Genomic DNA, 14,420 nt, shown 5'->3' with positions numbered 1-14,420 from the left:
TTGTACTGTCCATCGCTAGCTGCTGAAGCAAGCTGGCAAGTGAGACGTGCGTCTTGCGGCAGCAGGTTGTACCTGACACTTAGTAAGAGTTTTATAGAGAACAGGAATACTTTCATGATAGATCGTCGTATTGTAGAAACACGTGGAAGAAGTATCGCCGGCAAATTTTCAATGGGTTCTCTTCGATAGTACGATGCCAGTTTTAAATGAATGGTTATTAAACATGCGAAAATAAAGAATAATTGTGCAGCTGCAGGAAAATACGGCATAACTAAAACCAATGTTCGGCGGTGGCATAAAGACAGAGATAGTCTAAAAATGTGTACTGTACAAGAAAGACATCCAGTGGCCTGCAACAAGGAACATGAAATTGTGTGGTATGTGCGTGATAAATGCAAGGTCGGAATGGCCATAACATGAGACGCAATAAGAATGCGGGCTCGCGAATAGGAATAAATTTACGTAATTTACATAATACTTGTGTGTGTTTATTTTACATCTCAAATTAAATTTGAAATTTGTAATAAATAAAATTATAATTTCAGAAATCACTTTTTAAGCCTGATTTTTTTTTTTTTTGAAAGAAAAAGTGAGGGTCATCTTGCATTCAGGATTGTCTTGGATTCTGAGAAATATGGTATATGTTCCATGCCTGAAGTCGATCTGTTGAATACTTTTCGAGTTACAAGAGTTTTGAGTGCAGCAGTGTAATTTTGTACCAAGCAAGTTGGCCGTGCAGTTAGGGTCACACAACTGTGAGCTTGCATTCAGGAGATAGTAAGTTTGGCAGCCTCGAAGATGGTTTTCTATAGTTTCTCATTTTCACACCAGGAAAATACAGGGCTGTACCTTAATTACGGCCACGATCATTTTCTTTCCACTCCTAGCCCTTCCCTATCCCATCGTCACCATAAATCTGTGTAGGTGCGACATAAAGCAGATCATAAATAAAAAAATAAATATATATATATATAATTTTGTTCTTGCAAGTTTGAACTATCGGGTGAACAAGGGGTGGCAGCCTCTGCTCAGAGCCTGTCCCCAATGTGTTGAACATGTCAAGTTTACAAATCTTATACAAGAGCACAACTCCATCTATCCAGAGATGTGTGTGGGGGAGGCATTTTGCATTTTCTGCCAGTGATTATGCTGTAAACTCTTGAAGAGGAGCACTGTCCAATGTACAGTAATTGCTTTGTTAGTTGTAAAATGTGTACTGAATGTTTTGGCCTCATTCCGGCATAATGGTTTTCATTTTGTGCACAGAGTTGTTTGCTTTCACCACCAAAGTACTCTCATTAGGGTTGTATAGAGCTCTTAATAAAAGTAATCACATGATGAGCATGTAAATAAGAGAAGAGAGGGGAATAATTCCAATTCTCATAGTTTTGAATGTGTTCATTTGTGAATGTTCATATAGATAATGTACAGTATAAATATGGATCTGGCAGCTGGACCAAGCCCAGCATGCAGAGAGATTAAATAAATACATTTCCAAAAATAGTTTCTCACTAGATGAAAATTCCTTCTTTAACGAGAAACATTTTTGTAGGCAGATTATTTTCAGTCCTGCGCTCTCATAATTAGGTCACATTACCAACTGTTCACCACTATGAATCTTCCCTTAGAGGGAAACAAAGTTCACCCTTAAGATGGCGGCTTTAAAACAAGGTAATACGTTACACAATGATGAGATCTGTTCTGAGGTTGAGAATGTCTATGACCTGATCTGGAGCAAGATTGTGAACTCCTACATCAGCTAGCACTTCCGAACCTTGTGGGCCTTCTTCTGCACCCTCTTCGTCTAGGCTCAGTTTCAAGGTTTCCCGCAGCAAGAGAGCAGAGCCTTTTGGCAGATTTAGCAGCAGACAGGCTTCCTTCACTCTGAAAGAAAAATTGAAAATGTAACTAATTAGTGAATATTACAGAGTGTCAAGAATAAAAATCTTACATAACATATTCTTCACAATTGTTTAATAATATAACAAGAAAGTCAATCTCATAGCATTTCTCTGTAGTTCTGTCAGAAAGAGTGCCAGACACTCTTCAACAAAGGAATGAGCCATAGTTCAAGAGAATCTTCTTTCAATTTAAACTCTTTAAATGAAATTAAAACAATGTTAGCAAAACATATGCAAAATGACCACTCATTTTCACATATTTCTTGCTATTTTGGTATACAACCTGCAAGCCTGTACTGTTAGAAGACACATACAACTGGCCCATTTTCCTGTGCATAATTGGAGCTTTTTTTACCCAGTTTTATAGAATACATACATTGTACAAAGACTGAAGGAAACAAATGATTTACTTGACATTTCTTTTAATTCCTGGTGGAACATAGGACCTCAACAAAATTTCTTCAGCTTGTTCTATCTACTGCCAATGCTTTCACCTCTCTCCATGTGTTGTTGACTCCAGCTATTTCCCTGTCTATGATTCTCTTCCAGGTAATCCTTGATCTGCCTTGCCTGGCACTACCTTGTGGATTCCAGATCAATGCCTGGCTTGTGATACTTTCTTGTGGTCTTCTCAGGGTGTGGCCGACCCACCTCCATTTTTTGCCCGTTATTTATTGCTGTACAGGACTTTGGCTTGTGGCCTCCCAAAGGTCTTTGTTTTGTTTGGTCACTATATTGTCATAATGTACCTTAAGCAACCTTGTGGTGATGTCTTTGGTCACTTTCCAGGCCTCACGTCCATACAGTAATACAGATTTAACATTTGAATTTTTATGCAAATCCAAGGAGATCTCCATATTGGTTGTAACAGTGCAAAAGCTCCTTTGGCTTTATTTACAGAACTCATCACATCTATAAAAGCAACTCCATCTAGAGTCAAGCTAGAATTGTTACAACAGTTTATGCTCATTTCCTTAGTCTTTTGTTATTTATCTTTAAGCCTTCTTCTTTAGCTTCTATTTTTAAGTTATTCACTTTGATATCCATGTCCCAAAAATATTCTGCAAGAGGACAGAAATCATCCATATAATCCAGATCTTCCAATTGGTTATTTAATCCTCACTGAATGCTCCACTTTCTATTAGTTGCCTCTCTCAACATTCAATGTAATGTCATGATAAACAAGATAGGTGACAGGAGATATCCTTGTCTTACTCCAGATTTCACAGCAAAAGGTTGAGACAGCTTCCCTTTATGTTCTACTTGAAAAGTATATCCACTGTACATTGCCTGTGTCAGGTGGACTATCTTTTGTGGGATTCCAAAATTTTCCATAGCTCCCCATATTTTCCTCTGGTTAATAGAATCAAAGGCCTTTTCAAAATCAATAAAAAGTATATACAAAGATGTCTGATACTCAGAAAATTGTTCAATGATTAGCCTTTGTGTGTTAATCTGATCTACGGTAGACTGACCTCCTCTGAAACCTGCTTGTTCTTGGCAGAGTATCCTATCAACGACACTGCTTATACTGTTCAGTATGACTCCTGATATCACTTTTCTCCCATACGAGCGCAATGTTATTCCCCTCCAGTAATGACAATCTGAGAGGTCACCCTTCAACAGTATCTCGATGAGGACTTCCTTCCTCCATTCCTCAGGAAGGTGTTCTTCATTTCATATGTGTTAGAATTGGCTCCATGATTTCCGCTGTTAAATCTGGATCTGTCTTTAGGATTTCTGGGATAATGTTACCTATACCAGGTGATTTTCTACCCTCCATTTGTCTTACTGCTTACATGATCTCCTGTTTGTGTTGGTGGTTCTACTGAGATATCTGGATCCTCTGAAATGGTTCACCTTCTTTAGTTCTTGTTTCCTCACTGAGATTATTGAGCATTCGTATGAAGTGCTGTCCCCATCTTTCCAATTGCTGTGTTAAGGCTATTCTGTATGCATCTTTGACTGGTTTCTCCACTGAAAAGTTCCTCATGGAAAGCTTTCTCACAATGGCATATACCAATTCTTGCTGCTTCTTCTGCTTGTGTTGCCAGTTGGTCTGTAAACCCTTGTTTATTACTCTGCAGTAAACCTCCTTGTTGGCCTCCCTGTATTTTATCATTGCTGTTACTTTGTGGTGTCTTGTTTGACTGGAATTGGCCAGTGCCTTTCACTCTGTTTGCCTCTGGATTGATTCCCAAGTGTCATCTGATGTCCATTCTTTCCTCCCTTGTTCTTTGTAGCTTTCTTATCTCTTCACATGTTTCAAGAGAGAGTTCCTTGACTGAGTTCCATTTAGTGTTTCTCTCTTCATCTGGTTGTTTTTCAAGGGCCTCAAACGTGTCCTTCAATTATATCTTAAATTCATTTTGGACTTCTGGTTTTCCAAATTTCCCTGAGTCGAAACATGTCATCCATATAGCTACCTGTTTTATTGACGCTGCCATCTTCAATCTAATATCAGCAATCATAAGATGAGGGTCGCTCCCTTCATCTGTTCCACGTTTATTCCCCACATCCAGGAGTGAATGTCTCAACCTTTTGCTTATTGCCAAGTGATCAATTTGGTTTCCTGTCCAGAAAGCAGTTGACATCCTCAAGATCTTGTGGCAGTTCTTATGTAGAAAGTGATCCACCTATAACCAAGCCAAAATTACTGCACAGGTCTATGAATCTTTGGCCATTATTTTTTCTTCCCCATGTCTACGTTAACCTATGATGATTTTTCTTCCTTCAGGTTCACTACCAATATTTGTGTTTAAATCTCCCATTAATATCATAATGTCCTTCTTCTTTATCCCTGCCAGTGTTGAACCTCTCATAAAACTCTTCCTTTACAGTTTATACCTTTTCATTTCTGCCATTACATCTCTCAATCTGCCAGTTTCATACATAGTTTTCACATTTCAGAATCTCATTTGTGCCCTGTATATCATAGCAAAAGTCATATCTATAAAATATAACCAGGAAAATTTTTGTCTGGTTTCTGCTATGTTTCTTTCAGGTGTGAGTTGTTGGCTCACAGCACCCTAGTTCAGTGGAGGGGCTGCCTCCTGCCTGCACTAGACCACAGAAAGATCCTTCTTTACCACACGAGACCAGAAGAAGAAAGGCTGCTAGCTTTGCTGTACCAAAGGACTCCTTCTCCGCCATTGCTGCTGTTGAGATCTTCACCAGAGCCCCATTAGCCATCACATATCAGGGTTCCTGCAGGCCTTCACAGATACTGTAGAGGTCATGGGGCATATGTATTCTCCCCTGTACATCACCCCTACAGAAAATCCCCTACTTCATAACAATGTCCACCCCTGACAATGTGAACCACGAGTTGGTTGTACGGGAGACAAAGAAAACGAATGGTGAGTATTAATTTTAACAAACGACCAAAAAAGGTCATTCCCCAGATAGTTGTCAAATATTCCTGAATCTGAAAGAATTTCCCACACAGATGTATGTTTAATACAATCCTAGTTAGAAGAATAATAATAGTCATTAAAATAAAACTTACTGTGCAAAATAGGCATCAGGCTTCTGGGTATACTGCCCAAAGAGAGGGAACAGATTGCGAGTCATATCATACTGGAGCTGCATAGATCCTCCTTCATTAAAATTGTTTTGTAGAATGACCTCTTCATATATGAACTGCAAAGTAATACATAATATATGTAAAAGTAATACAATTATATTTTGGTACTAAATGCTTTCTGTCACTGGGCATGGTCCACATCTGAATCTTAATCGTTAGCGCTATTAGCTCCTATCCTCAGAGGCCTGGGTTCAATTCCTGGTACTGGCAGTCATTTAAGATTGGCAGCAGGGCTGGTATGTGGTTAAAAAAGTGCATGCAGCTCACCTTCAGAGTATGTGTGCCTGAAAAGAGCTGCACCACCTCGGGATGAGGAAACAAATGTTCATTTATACAGAGTATGGAACTGCTATGAAACAAAGTAATGGAAAGGAAAATGCAAATGGCAAATCAAGTTATAAAGAGAAAGATAGGAACATACGCAGGAACACATAATAGGACAAACTCAAGGATGGATCAGTGTGGGAAGAGGGAGCAACAGAACTGCTTCTGAAGTAGGCCTATGCTATATTGCCATTGAAAATGAAAAGGAGCAGTTCCAAATTGTTTAATATTGCCCAATATGCTCGGCATTCATGGTTAACGGAACTAAAACTAGTGGAGCAAGACCAAACCACAAAAAACAGGCCCACATCATATTGCCTCCTCTGTCAAATTTCACAGAGGGAACAATGCTCTCCAATAAGTAACATTCACTTGGCATTCACCAGGTCCATACACATACATCAGGCTGCAACAGCATTCAGTGTGTTTCATCACTCTACATGATGTTCTTCAAATATTCTAGAGTCTATAAGCAATGGGTTTTGCATCACGATAATTGACAGCAAGCATTTAGTTTAATGATCCTTGGCTTATATATTGCAGTTCACCCATGGAATCTAAGTGCAAACACCTTCTAACAAACTGTACACTTCCAGACGTCAAACGAAAGTCTATGGCCATGGTTTCTAATGGAGCTTGCCGGTTTGAATTCACCATACGTCGAAGGCATTGACGGTCCTTATCTGTTAACTGTTTAGGTTTTCTTGGTCAAGAAGGGGGTTTTCAAACTCTTTGGTGTTTCCATTTCACATTATCACTCATTGTTGAATGAGGTATCTGAAACTTGTTAGAAGTCTCATGGATGGAATGAGTGAATTGGTGAGCAACTGATAACCATACGCCTTCAGCCTCAGTGAGCTCTTATAGTATGTCCATTTTGAGATCTGTAGGTAGTAAACATTTCCACTGAGTGCTCCTGGCCTGATATAGGCTCACAACATTCTTGAGTGACAAATAAAATCAGTCCTTTCAAGGAGTGTCCAGTCATTAATGGCAATGTAGTGTAATCAAAGACAAATCTGATAAAACTGTAAGAGTACTGAAACTTGGTGTGAATCATGCCAATAAGATAAACTACTATGACCTGTTATACTAATACTAGAGAGTTATAACTTTCACCTGACAAAGGTCTTTTGCTAGAGTCTGCCAAGCCAACAGGAACAGTGGCACAGACAGGAGTTCCTGTAGCTGATGTAGTTTCTCAGCAAGTACTTGGAACATGGAGCAAGCACTTGGTGTCACAGAGGGGTTTACAAGCTCCTTTGGCGAAGTCATGGCAAACCACCTACAACGATTTAAAAAATGGTAATGTCTAACATTATTTCATATATTAAAGACTGTACAATAAATCATATATACATGGAATATGGTTCAACACTTTTTATACTAAATACAGTTCAACACAGTTTCTCCCATTACTAAATAATGACAAAACAATTACATCTTGCATTTACCTTTGCAAATGTCAAATACAGTACTATCAAAGGTTTATAAGCAGATATCACTGACAAATCAATGTAATAATATAACTAGACTAGCTGCATGCCCATTTTTTCACACAGGATATTTCTTAATCACAAAATATCAGAATAGAATAGGTACTTTTCTTAATTAGTTTATAAGAAACACTTGTACCAAATTTCAGCTGTCTAGATCTCTAGTGTTGTGGTTGGAGTGCGATTTAGTGATGTTAGGTATAGGGTAGTTACCCCAATTTCATCGCCTTTATCACAATACATAGGAATAAAATAACTTTACTTTTCCTAATTAGCTACAAGACTTATCTATGCTAATTTTCAGCCCTCTACCTTCATGGGAATTGTGTGAGAATTAATGATACTGTTAATAAGGGAGATACCTCAATTTCACCCCTTTAAATATAAAACATAAGAATGGTCAAATTCCACACATTTTGTTACTCATCTCCCTTGTGAACAAGGGTTGGTAGTAGGGTGCGGACTTTCCTTTCCTCACTTAATTTCTATTTAATACAAAGACCATTTGCTTGAAGCACAACTTACATACAGAATGACATAAAAAATTATGTATATTTAAATCGTTTTTGTAATTTAACCAAATCCCCCCCCCCCGAATGTTTCGGCTAAACTATGTTGATTAAAAGTGTTTTGGATAATGGAGGATCTACTGTATTGTGTTTAGGGTAGTTACCCAAATTGCACCCTGTTTATACAAAACAATTAGAAAAACCTTATTAATTTTCCTAATTATTGGCTTACAAGGAGCACCTGTGCAGCTCTCTAGTTTCATGAGAAGTATGAGAATTAAATATTGTAATTAGGGGAGTTAACCCTATTTCCCTCCCCTGTCAACCATGTGACCTTGCTGCAGTGGGGAGGTTTGCATGTCCCAATGAAGCAGAAAGCTGAACCATAGGTGCAACCATAATTGATGGGCATCTGTTGAGAGACCGGGCTAATGACTGGCTCATTTAAATAGGGGTAAGTAAAGTAAACTCACGTCCTCATCCCGAGGTGGTGCAGCTCTTTTCAGGCACACCCCCATTGGAGGTGAGCTGCATGTACCATTTCAACCACATACCAGCCCTCCTGCCATTCTTAAATTTCTGGCAGTACCGGGGTAGCAAGCAGCCTTTCGGAAGTAGAGAAGGCAGCAGTCTGGATGACGTGACTGATATGGCCTTGTAATAATATTTAAAATGACTTAGCTGTGTTGATACTGCTACACGGCTGAAAGCAACAGGAAAATACAGCCGTAACCAACTCATGAGGACATGCACCTTTCTCTGTATGAATGAAGTACTGATGATGGCTTCCTCCTGGGTAAAATATTCCAGAGGTAAAATAGTCCCCCATGCTGATCTTTGGGTGGGAACTACTGAAAGGGGGCAATCATCAGGAAGATGAATACTGACATTCTGCGAGTCAGAGTGTGGAATGTTAGAAGTTTAAATTGAGGTAGGTTAGAGAGTCTGAAAAGGGAAATGGATAGATTAAAGTTAGGTGTAGTTGGTATAAGTGAAGTACGTTAACAGGAAGAACAGGAGTTTTGGTCAGGCGACTACAGAATTATCAACACAAAGTCAAACATCGGAAATGCAGGAGTTGATTTAATAATGCAAGTTGCTTTACGTCGCACCGACACAGATAGGTCTTATGGCGACGATGGGATAGGAAAGGCCTCGGAATGGGAAGGAAGTGGCCGTGGCCTTAATTAATATACAGCCCCAGCATTTGCCTGGTGTGAAAATGGGAAGCCACGGAAAACTATCTTCAGGGCTGCCGACAGTGGGGTTTGAACCCACTATCTCCCGAATACTGCATACTGGCCACACTTAAGCAACTGCAGCTATCGAGCTTGGTGTTTCAATAATGAATAAGAAATTAGGGCAGTGGATAAGCTACTACTTCCAGCATAGAGAACAAATTATCGTTGTCAAGAAAGACACCAAGCCAATGCCCACCACAATAGTGCAGGTCTCTATGCCTACTAGTTCATCAGCTGAGGTAGAAATAGAAAGAGTATATGAAGAGATGATTTAATACAATTTGTAAAAGGAGACAAGAAACTAATTGTGATGGAAAACTGGAATGCAGAGGTAGGACAAGGAATAAAAGGTAATGCCATATGAGAGAATTTGGACTGGGAGAAAGGAATGAAAGATGCAGTTGGTTGAATTCTGCACTGATAATAATTTAGTCCTTGCTAACACTCAGTTCAAACACCACAAACATTGGCTATATATGTGGGCAAGACCTAGAAACACAGGAAGGTTAAAGTACACTTCATTATGATTAGGAAGAGATTCAGAAACCAGGTGTTGGACTGCAAGACCTTCCTAGGAGCAGATGTGGACTCTGACCAAAACTTTGTGGTCATGAAATGCCATCTGAAGTTCAAGAAATTGAAGAAATGAAGGAATGCAAGAAGTGTGTTGGATTGTTTCAAGGAGCATGTTACACAAGGACTAAATGAAAAGGCTGAAGGAAATACAATAGATGAGGACTGGACAGTCGTGAAGAATAAGATCAGTAGGGTTGCTGAAGACAAGAATTTAGGAAGAAAGGTATGACCAAGTAAGAATCAGTGGATAACTGAGGAGACATTGGATCTGATTGATGAATGGCAAAAATACAAGAATGCAAAAATGAGGAAGGCAGATAAGAATACTGGTGATTAAAGAATGAAGTAGATATAAAGTGCAGGACAGCTGAGGAAGAATGGCCGTAAGAGAAGTACAAGCATGTCGAAGATTGTATGGTTGTAGGAAAGGTAGATGCTGCATACAGGGAAATCAAGGAAACCTTTGGAGAAAGGAAAACTAGGTGTATGAACATTAAGAGATCAGATGGAAGACCTCTTCTAGTGAAGGAAGAAAAGGCTGAAAGATGGCAAAGAAATACTATATAATTGTATCAAGGGAAAGAAGTAGATGATATGGTTCTGGAACAAGAACAGGCTGTTGATGCTGATGAAATGGGAGACCCACTTTCGAGGTCAGAATTCGATAGAGCTTTGAGAGACCTGAATAGGAACAAGGCACCTGGAATTGCTGACATACCCTCAGAATTTCTGATTGCCTTAGAAGCCAGCATGGCGAGGTTATTCCATTTAGTGTATAAGATGTATGATACAGCAGAAGTACCATCTGATTTTAGACAAAATGTTGTTATACCTATTCCCAAGAAAGCAGGTGCTGACAAGCGTGAAAACTACTGGACCATTTGTTTATTTAGTACCTCATGCTTGCAAAATTATAACTTATATTATTTACAGAAGAATGGAAAGACAAGCTGAAACTGGATTGGGAGATCAGTCTGGCTTCAGAAGAAATGTAGGAGCACGTGAAGCAAGCCTGACTTCACGGATGATCTCAGAGGATTGAATTAAGAAAGACAAGTCCATCTAGATGGCATTTGTAGATCTAGGAAAGGCATTTGATAATGCTGAATGAACCAAGTTATTTGAGATTCTGAAGGTGATAGGGATCAGATACTGAGAAAGAATAATTATCTATGTTCCAGGAATATTGTGGAACGCAGAGGTATAAGAAGGTGCCGGGGTGAATGGGCGGACAAGAAAATGACCAGAGCATAAGTAGAGGCACTAAATTTTAAAATTTTATTTCTTTCCTTTTTTTTTTTTGATAGATAGAAAATCTGAATAAACAACAACAAATGAGCTCATCAGCTCCCACAACAACAATAACTTAATGTCCAAAATCAGGCACAAAATTAGAGAAAATTACCAACGAGATAGCATGAACATTGTACCCCTGAACAAATACACTATTTATAAGAGCATGTTTCCTCCACTAATTTACATAGCCTACAAGTCTGAGCTCCAAAATTTACTATAGCCCAGTCTCTCAGATGCACAAGTTTCTACAATGTTATGCCTGACAAACTTTACAGTCACTTCTGCTCAACAGCTTGTTACACATTGGTCTATAAATAATTACAATTTAAACAAGGGCATTGAGTGCCCAATTTAAATGGCCTTAATGGAAAAAGAAAGGGTTTAACATGACTGACCATGAACAAAAGGCTAGGAGGTGAAACACTTCCACTCCTTTTAGAAAAACTCTTAAAACCCTAAATGGGCTTATGGCCCGAAGTTGCAGAGGCTAAGCCTATTCTACAGAGAGGTGACTAAACAAGAAATATTAAATGTCAAAAATGTGTTAAGAATTTAGAGGTTTAGAAAATTTTAGTCACTCCATACCAAGTTGAATGGGAATCAACAGAGGTTAATCACACTTTGTTCCCTGAGTTTACATGTCTCAAAGTCAGGATTTGAACAGAGTCCTCAGACTTGTCAAAAATCTACATTTAAACCGTTAAATTAGAACTTTACATAAAATGAAACAGGTTTGAAACCTTCCCCTCAAGTTACCTACTGGAGCTATCACATGTTTAAGAAAATTCTGCCATTACCTTGTTTAGCTGGGCCTTCCAAATGCCAACCTACGGCCCCTGCCTCTGAATAACATGCCGCACTCGCTGAACTGGAATTATGAAGACGACAATACGGCCTTAAAGCACCCAACTTTTATAGCATTCCGAGGGTAAGTTTCCAGAACTCTTTACAATAGGCTGGCTGATTGGTTAATAACTGAGGAAGAAGCAGGCAGTAGGAGTGTTGACAACTTTGACATAACAACAAAACAATCTTCATAAACTTTAGGTTTGCCACCTGTCACAATACAAATTTCTTAATAAATTAGTTAAGAGTTCGACACGCTAGGGGAAGCAAAAAAGCTGAGGATAGAGACATCTAGCGATTGAAAGTTCAAGTAACTTGTATAACATTAGTTCAAGTTCAATTACATAGATAGCCTTATAGAAGGCGCACAGTTTTACTGGACGAAGAAGGTGTACCCCCGGTACAATCTACATTCTGTACAGAAAACAGTCTGCAATGATAAGGATCAAAGGCTATGAAAAAGAAGCAGCAATCCTGAAAGGAGTGAGGCAAGGCTGCAATTTTTTTCCACTTCTTTTCAATGTTTATATAGAACTGTGGTAATGTAAATCAAAGAGGAATTTGTAAAAGGAATAACAATCCAAGGAGAGAAATTCAAAAGTTTGAAATTTGACGATGATATTGTTATTTTATTTCAGTCTGCAGAAGACGTGGAGAAACTGCTGAATGGTATGGACACAGTCTTGGAGAAGGAGTACAATATCAAAATAAACAAATCCAAAATGAAAGTAATGGAGTGCAGTCGATCAGTCAGATGATGCAGAAAATATTAGATTAGGAAAGTCTTAATGGAAGTAGGTGAATATTTTTTCTTGTGTAGTAGAACAACTAATGATGGCAGAATTGAGGACATAAAATGCATACTAGCACAAACAAGAAAAGAAATTTGCTCACTTCGAACACTGATATAGGAATTAGAAGGATTTTTGAAGACTTTTGTTGAGTGCAGCATTGTATGGAAGTGAAACATGGATGATAACTAGCTTTGAAAGAAAGAGAACAGAAACTTTTGAAATGCGGTGTTACAGAAGTACACTGAAGGTGAGATGGATATATTGAATTATGAATGAAGAGGTACTACATCGAATTGGTGAGAGAGAATGATTTGGCAAAATTTGACCAGAAGATAGAATGATAGGACACATCTTAAGACACCGAGGACGTGTTCAGTTGATTTCGGAGGGAAGTGTAGGTGGTAAAAATGGGAGGGGTAGACCAAGGTGACAAACAGATTAGAGTAGGATGTAGTAGTTATGTAGAAATGAAAAGGTTATCACAGGATAGGGTGGGATGAAGGGCTGCATCAAACCAGTCTATGGACTGACCAGCCAAACAACAATAACAGCAGCAACAACGACAACAACCACCACCCTGTTTCACACTTTTAACTCTTAGAGTGCCAACGAGCGCGATTCCACTCCTCCTGACTCTTGCTAAAATTGCCAGGAGCACGACTGCACTCTTCTTTATTCAGCCTTGCAATTTGGTCATAAAATGGGCGGCATTCTTAGCATATCCACTGTAAATAGGCACAGCAAGAAGAGAATTTAAAAAAAATCAGAATAGAACATCCTTACTGTCCTTAATTAGCTTAAAAGAAACACTTGTGTCAAATGTCAGCCTCTATCTTCATGGGATGTGAATTATTTATTGATATTGTGTTTAAGGTTGTTACTGTAATTTTACCCTGTTTATCAAAAAAATCTATACTTTCCCTAGTTAGCTTATACGGAACATCTGTGTCAAGTTATATGCCTCTAGCACTGTAGGAAGGGTGCAATTTAGTGATGCTGTGTTTACCCAATTTCACACCCTTTATCACAAAACATTGGAATAAAACATCATTACCTTATGAGGAGCACCAGTGCCAAATTACAGCTCTCTAGTTCTGTGGGAAGTGTGAGAATTAATGAGTGAGTTAGGGTGTTTGCTTTTATTTATAGATAAATAGTTACCAACAGCTGCTATAAATAAGCCAGCCGATGATGAATTGCACCATTGGTGCAGGTTTCTCAACCTGGAAATGCAATGTCGCCCAGAGCCTCTTCTACCTTAACGTTTCCGTGAAGTATGAGTATGTTTAGAAACAACAACAGCAACAACTACTACTACAATTACAAATACTACTACTACTACTACTACTACTACTTCTTGAAGTACCGGGCGTGTTGGCCGTGCGCGTAGAGGTGCGCGGCTGTGAGCTTGCATCCGGGAGATAGTAGGTTCGAGTCCCACTATCGGCAGCCCTGAAGATGGTTTTCCGTGGTTTCCCATTTTCACACCAGGCAAATGCTGGGGCTGTACCTTAATTAAGGCCATGACCGCTTCCTTCCAACTCCTAGGCCTTTCCCATCCCATCGTCGCCATAAGACCTATCTGTGACGGTGTTGGGCTTCTGACAGTGGGATTTGAACCCGCTATCTCCTGAATGCAAAGCTGACAGCTATGGTACTCAAACTGCACAGCCACTTGCACAGTCATAGATCAGATTATAATTGTCACAGCTCATACTTATGACCATTATTTTTCTTTTTGGTGTGTTAAGGTGTAGTCCACATCCTTCACTGAGACTGAAGTTCATTGAGTTTAATGACACTTACAACTTGATTGACTGTTTTTCGCAGTCCTTCTGCACCACCAGCAAG

The 14,420-nt window shown here is 39.1% G+C and overlaps 1 protein-coding gene across 3 annotated transcripts in view; it reads right to left on the bottom strand.

Annotated features, from left to right (window-relative positions):
- Window positions 1-444: 444 nt before the first annotated feature.
- The window catches only part of Rint1 (RAD50 interactor 1), a 133,295-nt gene continuing 119,319 nt past the window's right edge, over window positions 445-14,420 (bottom strand). For 2 of the 3 annotated variants that reach the window (XM_068225947.1, XM_068225940.1), the window contains exons 10-12: window positions 6,931-7,096; window positions 5,410-5,543; window positions 446-1,884 (exon numbers count right to left, since the gene is read on the bottom strand). In XM_068225947.1, the coding sequence (XP_068082048.1) occupies window positions 1,680-1,884; window positions 5,410-5,543; window positions 6,931-7,096 (505 nt within the window). In that variant the 3' untranslated portion in view covers window positions 446-1,679. Of the gene's footprint in view, window positions 1,885-5,409; window positions 5,544-6,930; window positions 7,097-14,420 lie in introns of all 3 variants that reach the window. The other variant, XM_068225944.1, reaches the window with a different exon arrangement.

This window comes from Anabrus simplex, chromosome 1 (assembly GCF_040414725.1).
Source record: "Anabrus simplex isolate iqAnaSimp1 chromosome 1, ASM4041472v1, whole genome shotgun sequence".
Classification (NCBI taxonomy): Eukaryota; Metazoa; Arthropoda; class Insecta; order Orthoptera; family Tettigoniidae; genus Anabrus; species Anabrus simplex.
Note: the sequence above shows the minus strand (reverse complement) of the source record. Positions and strands in the feature narration are given on the sequence as shown.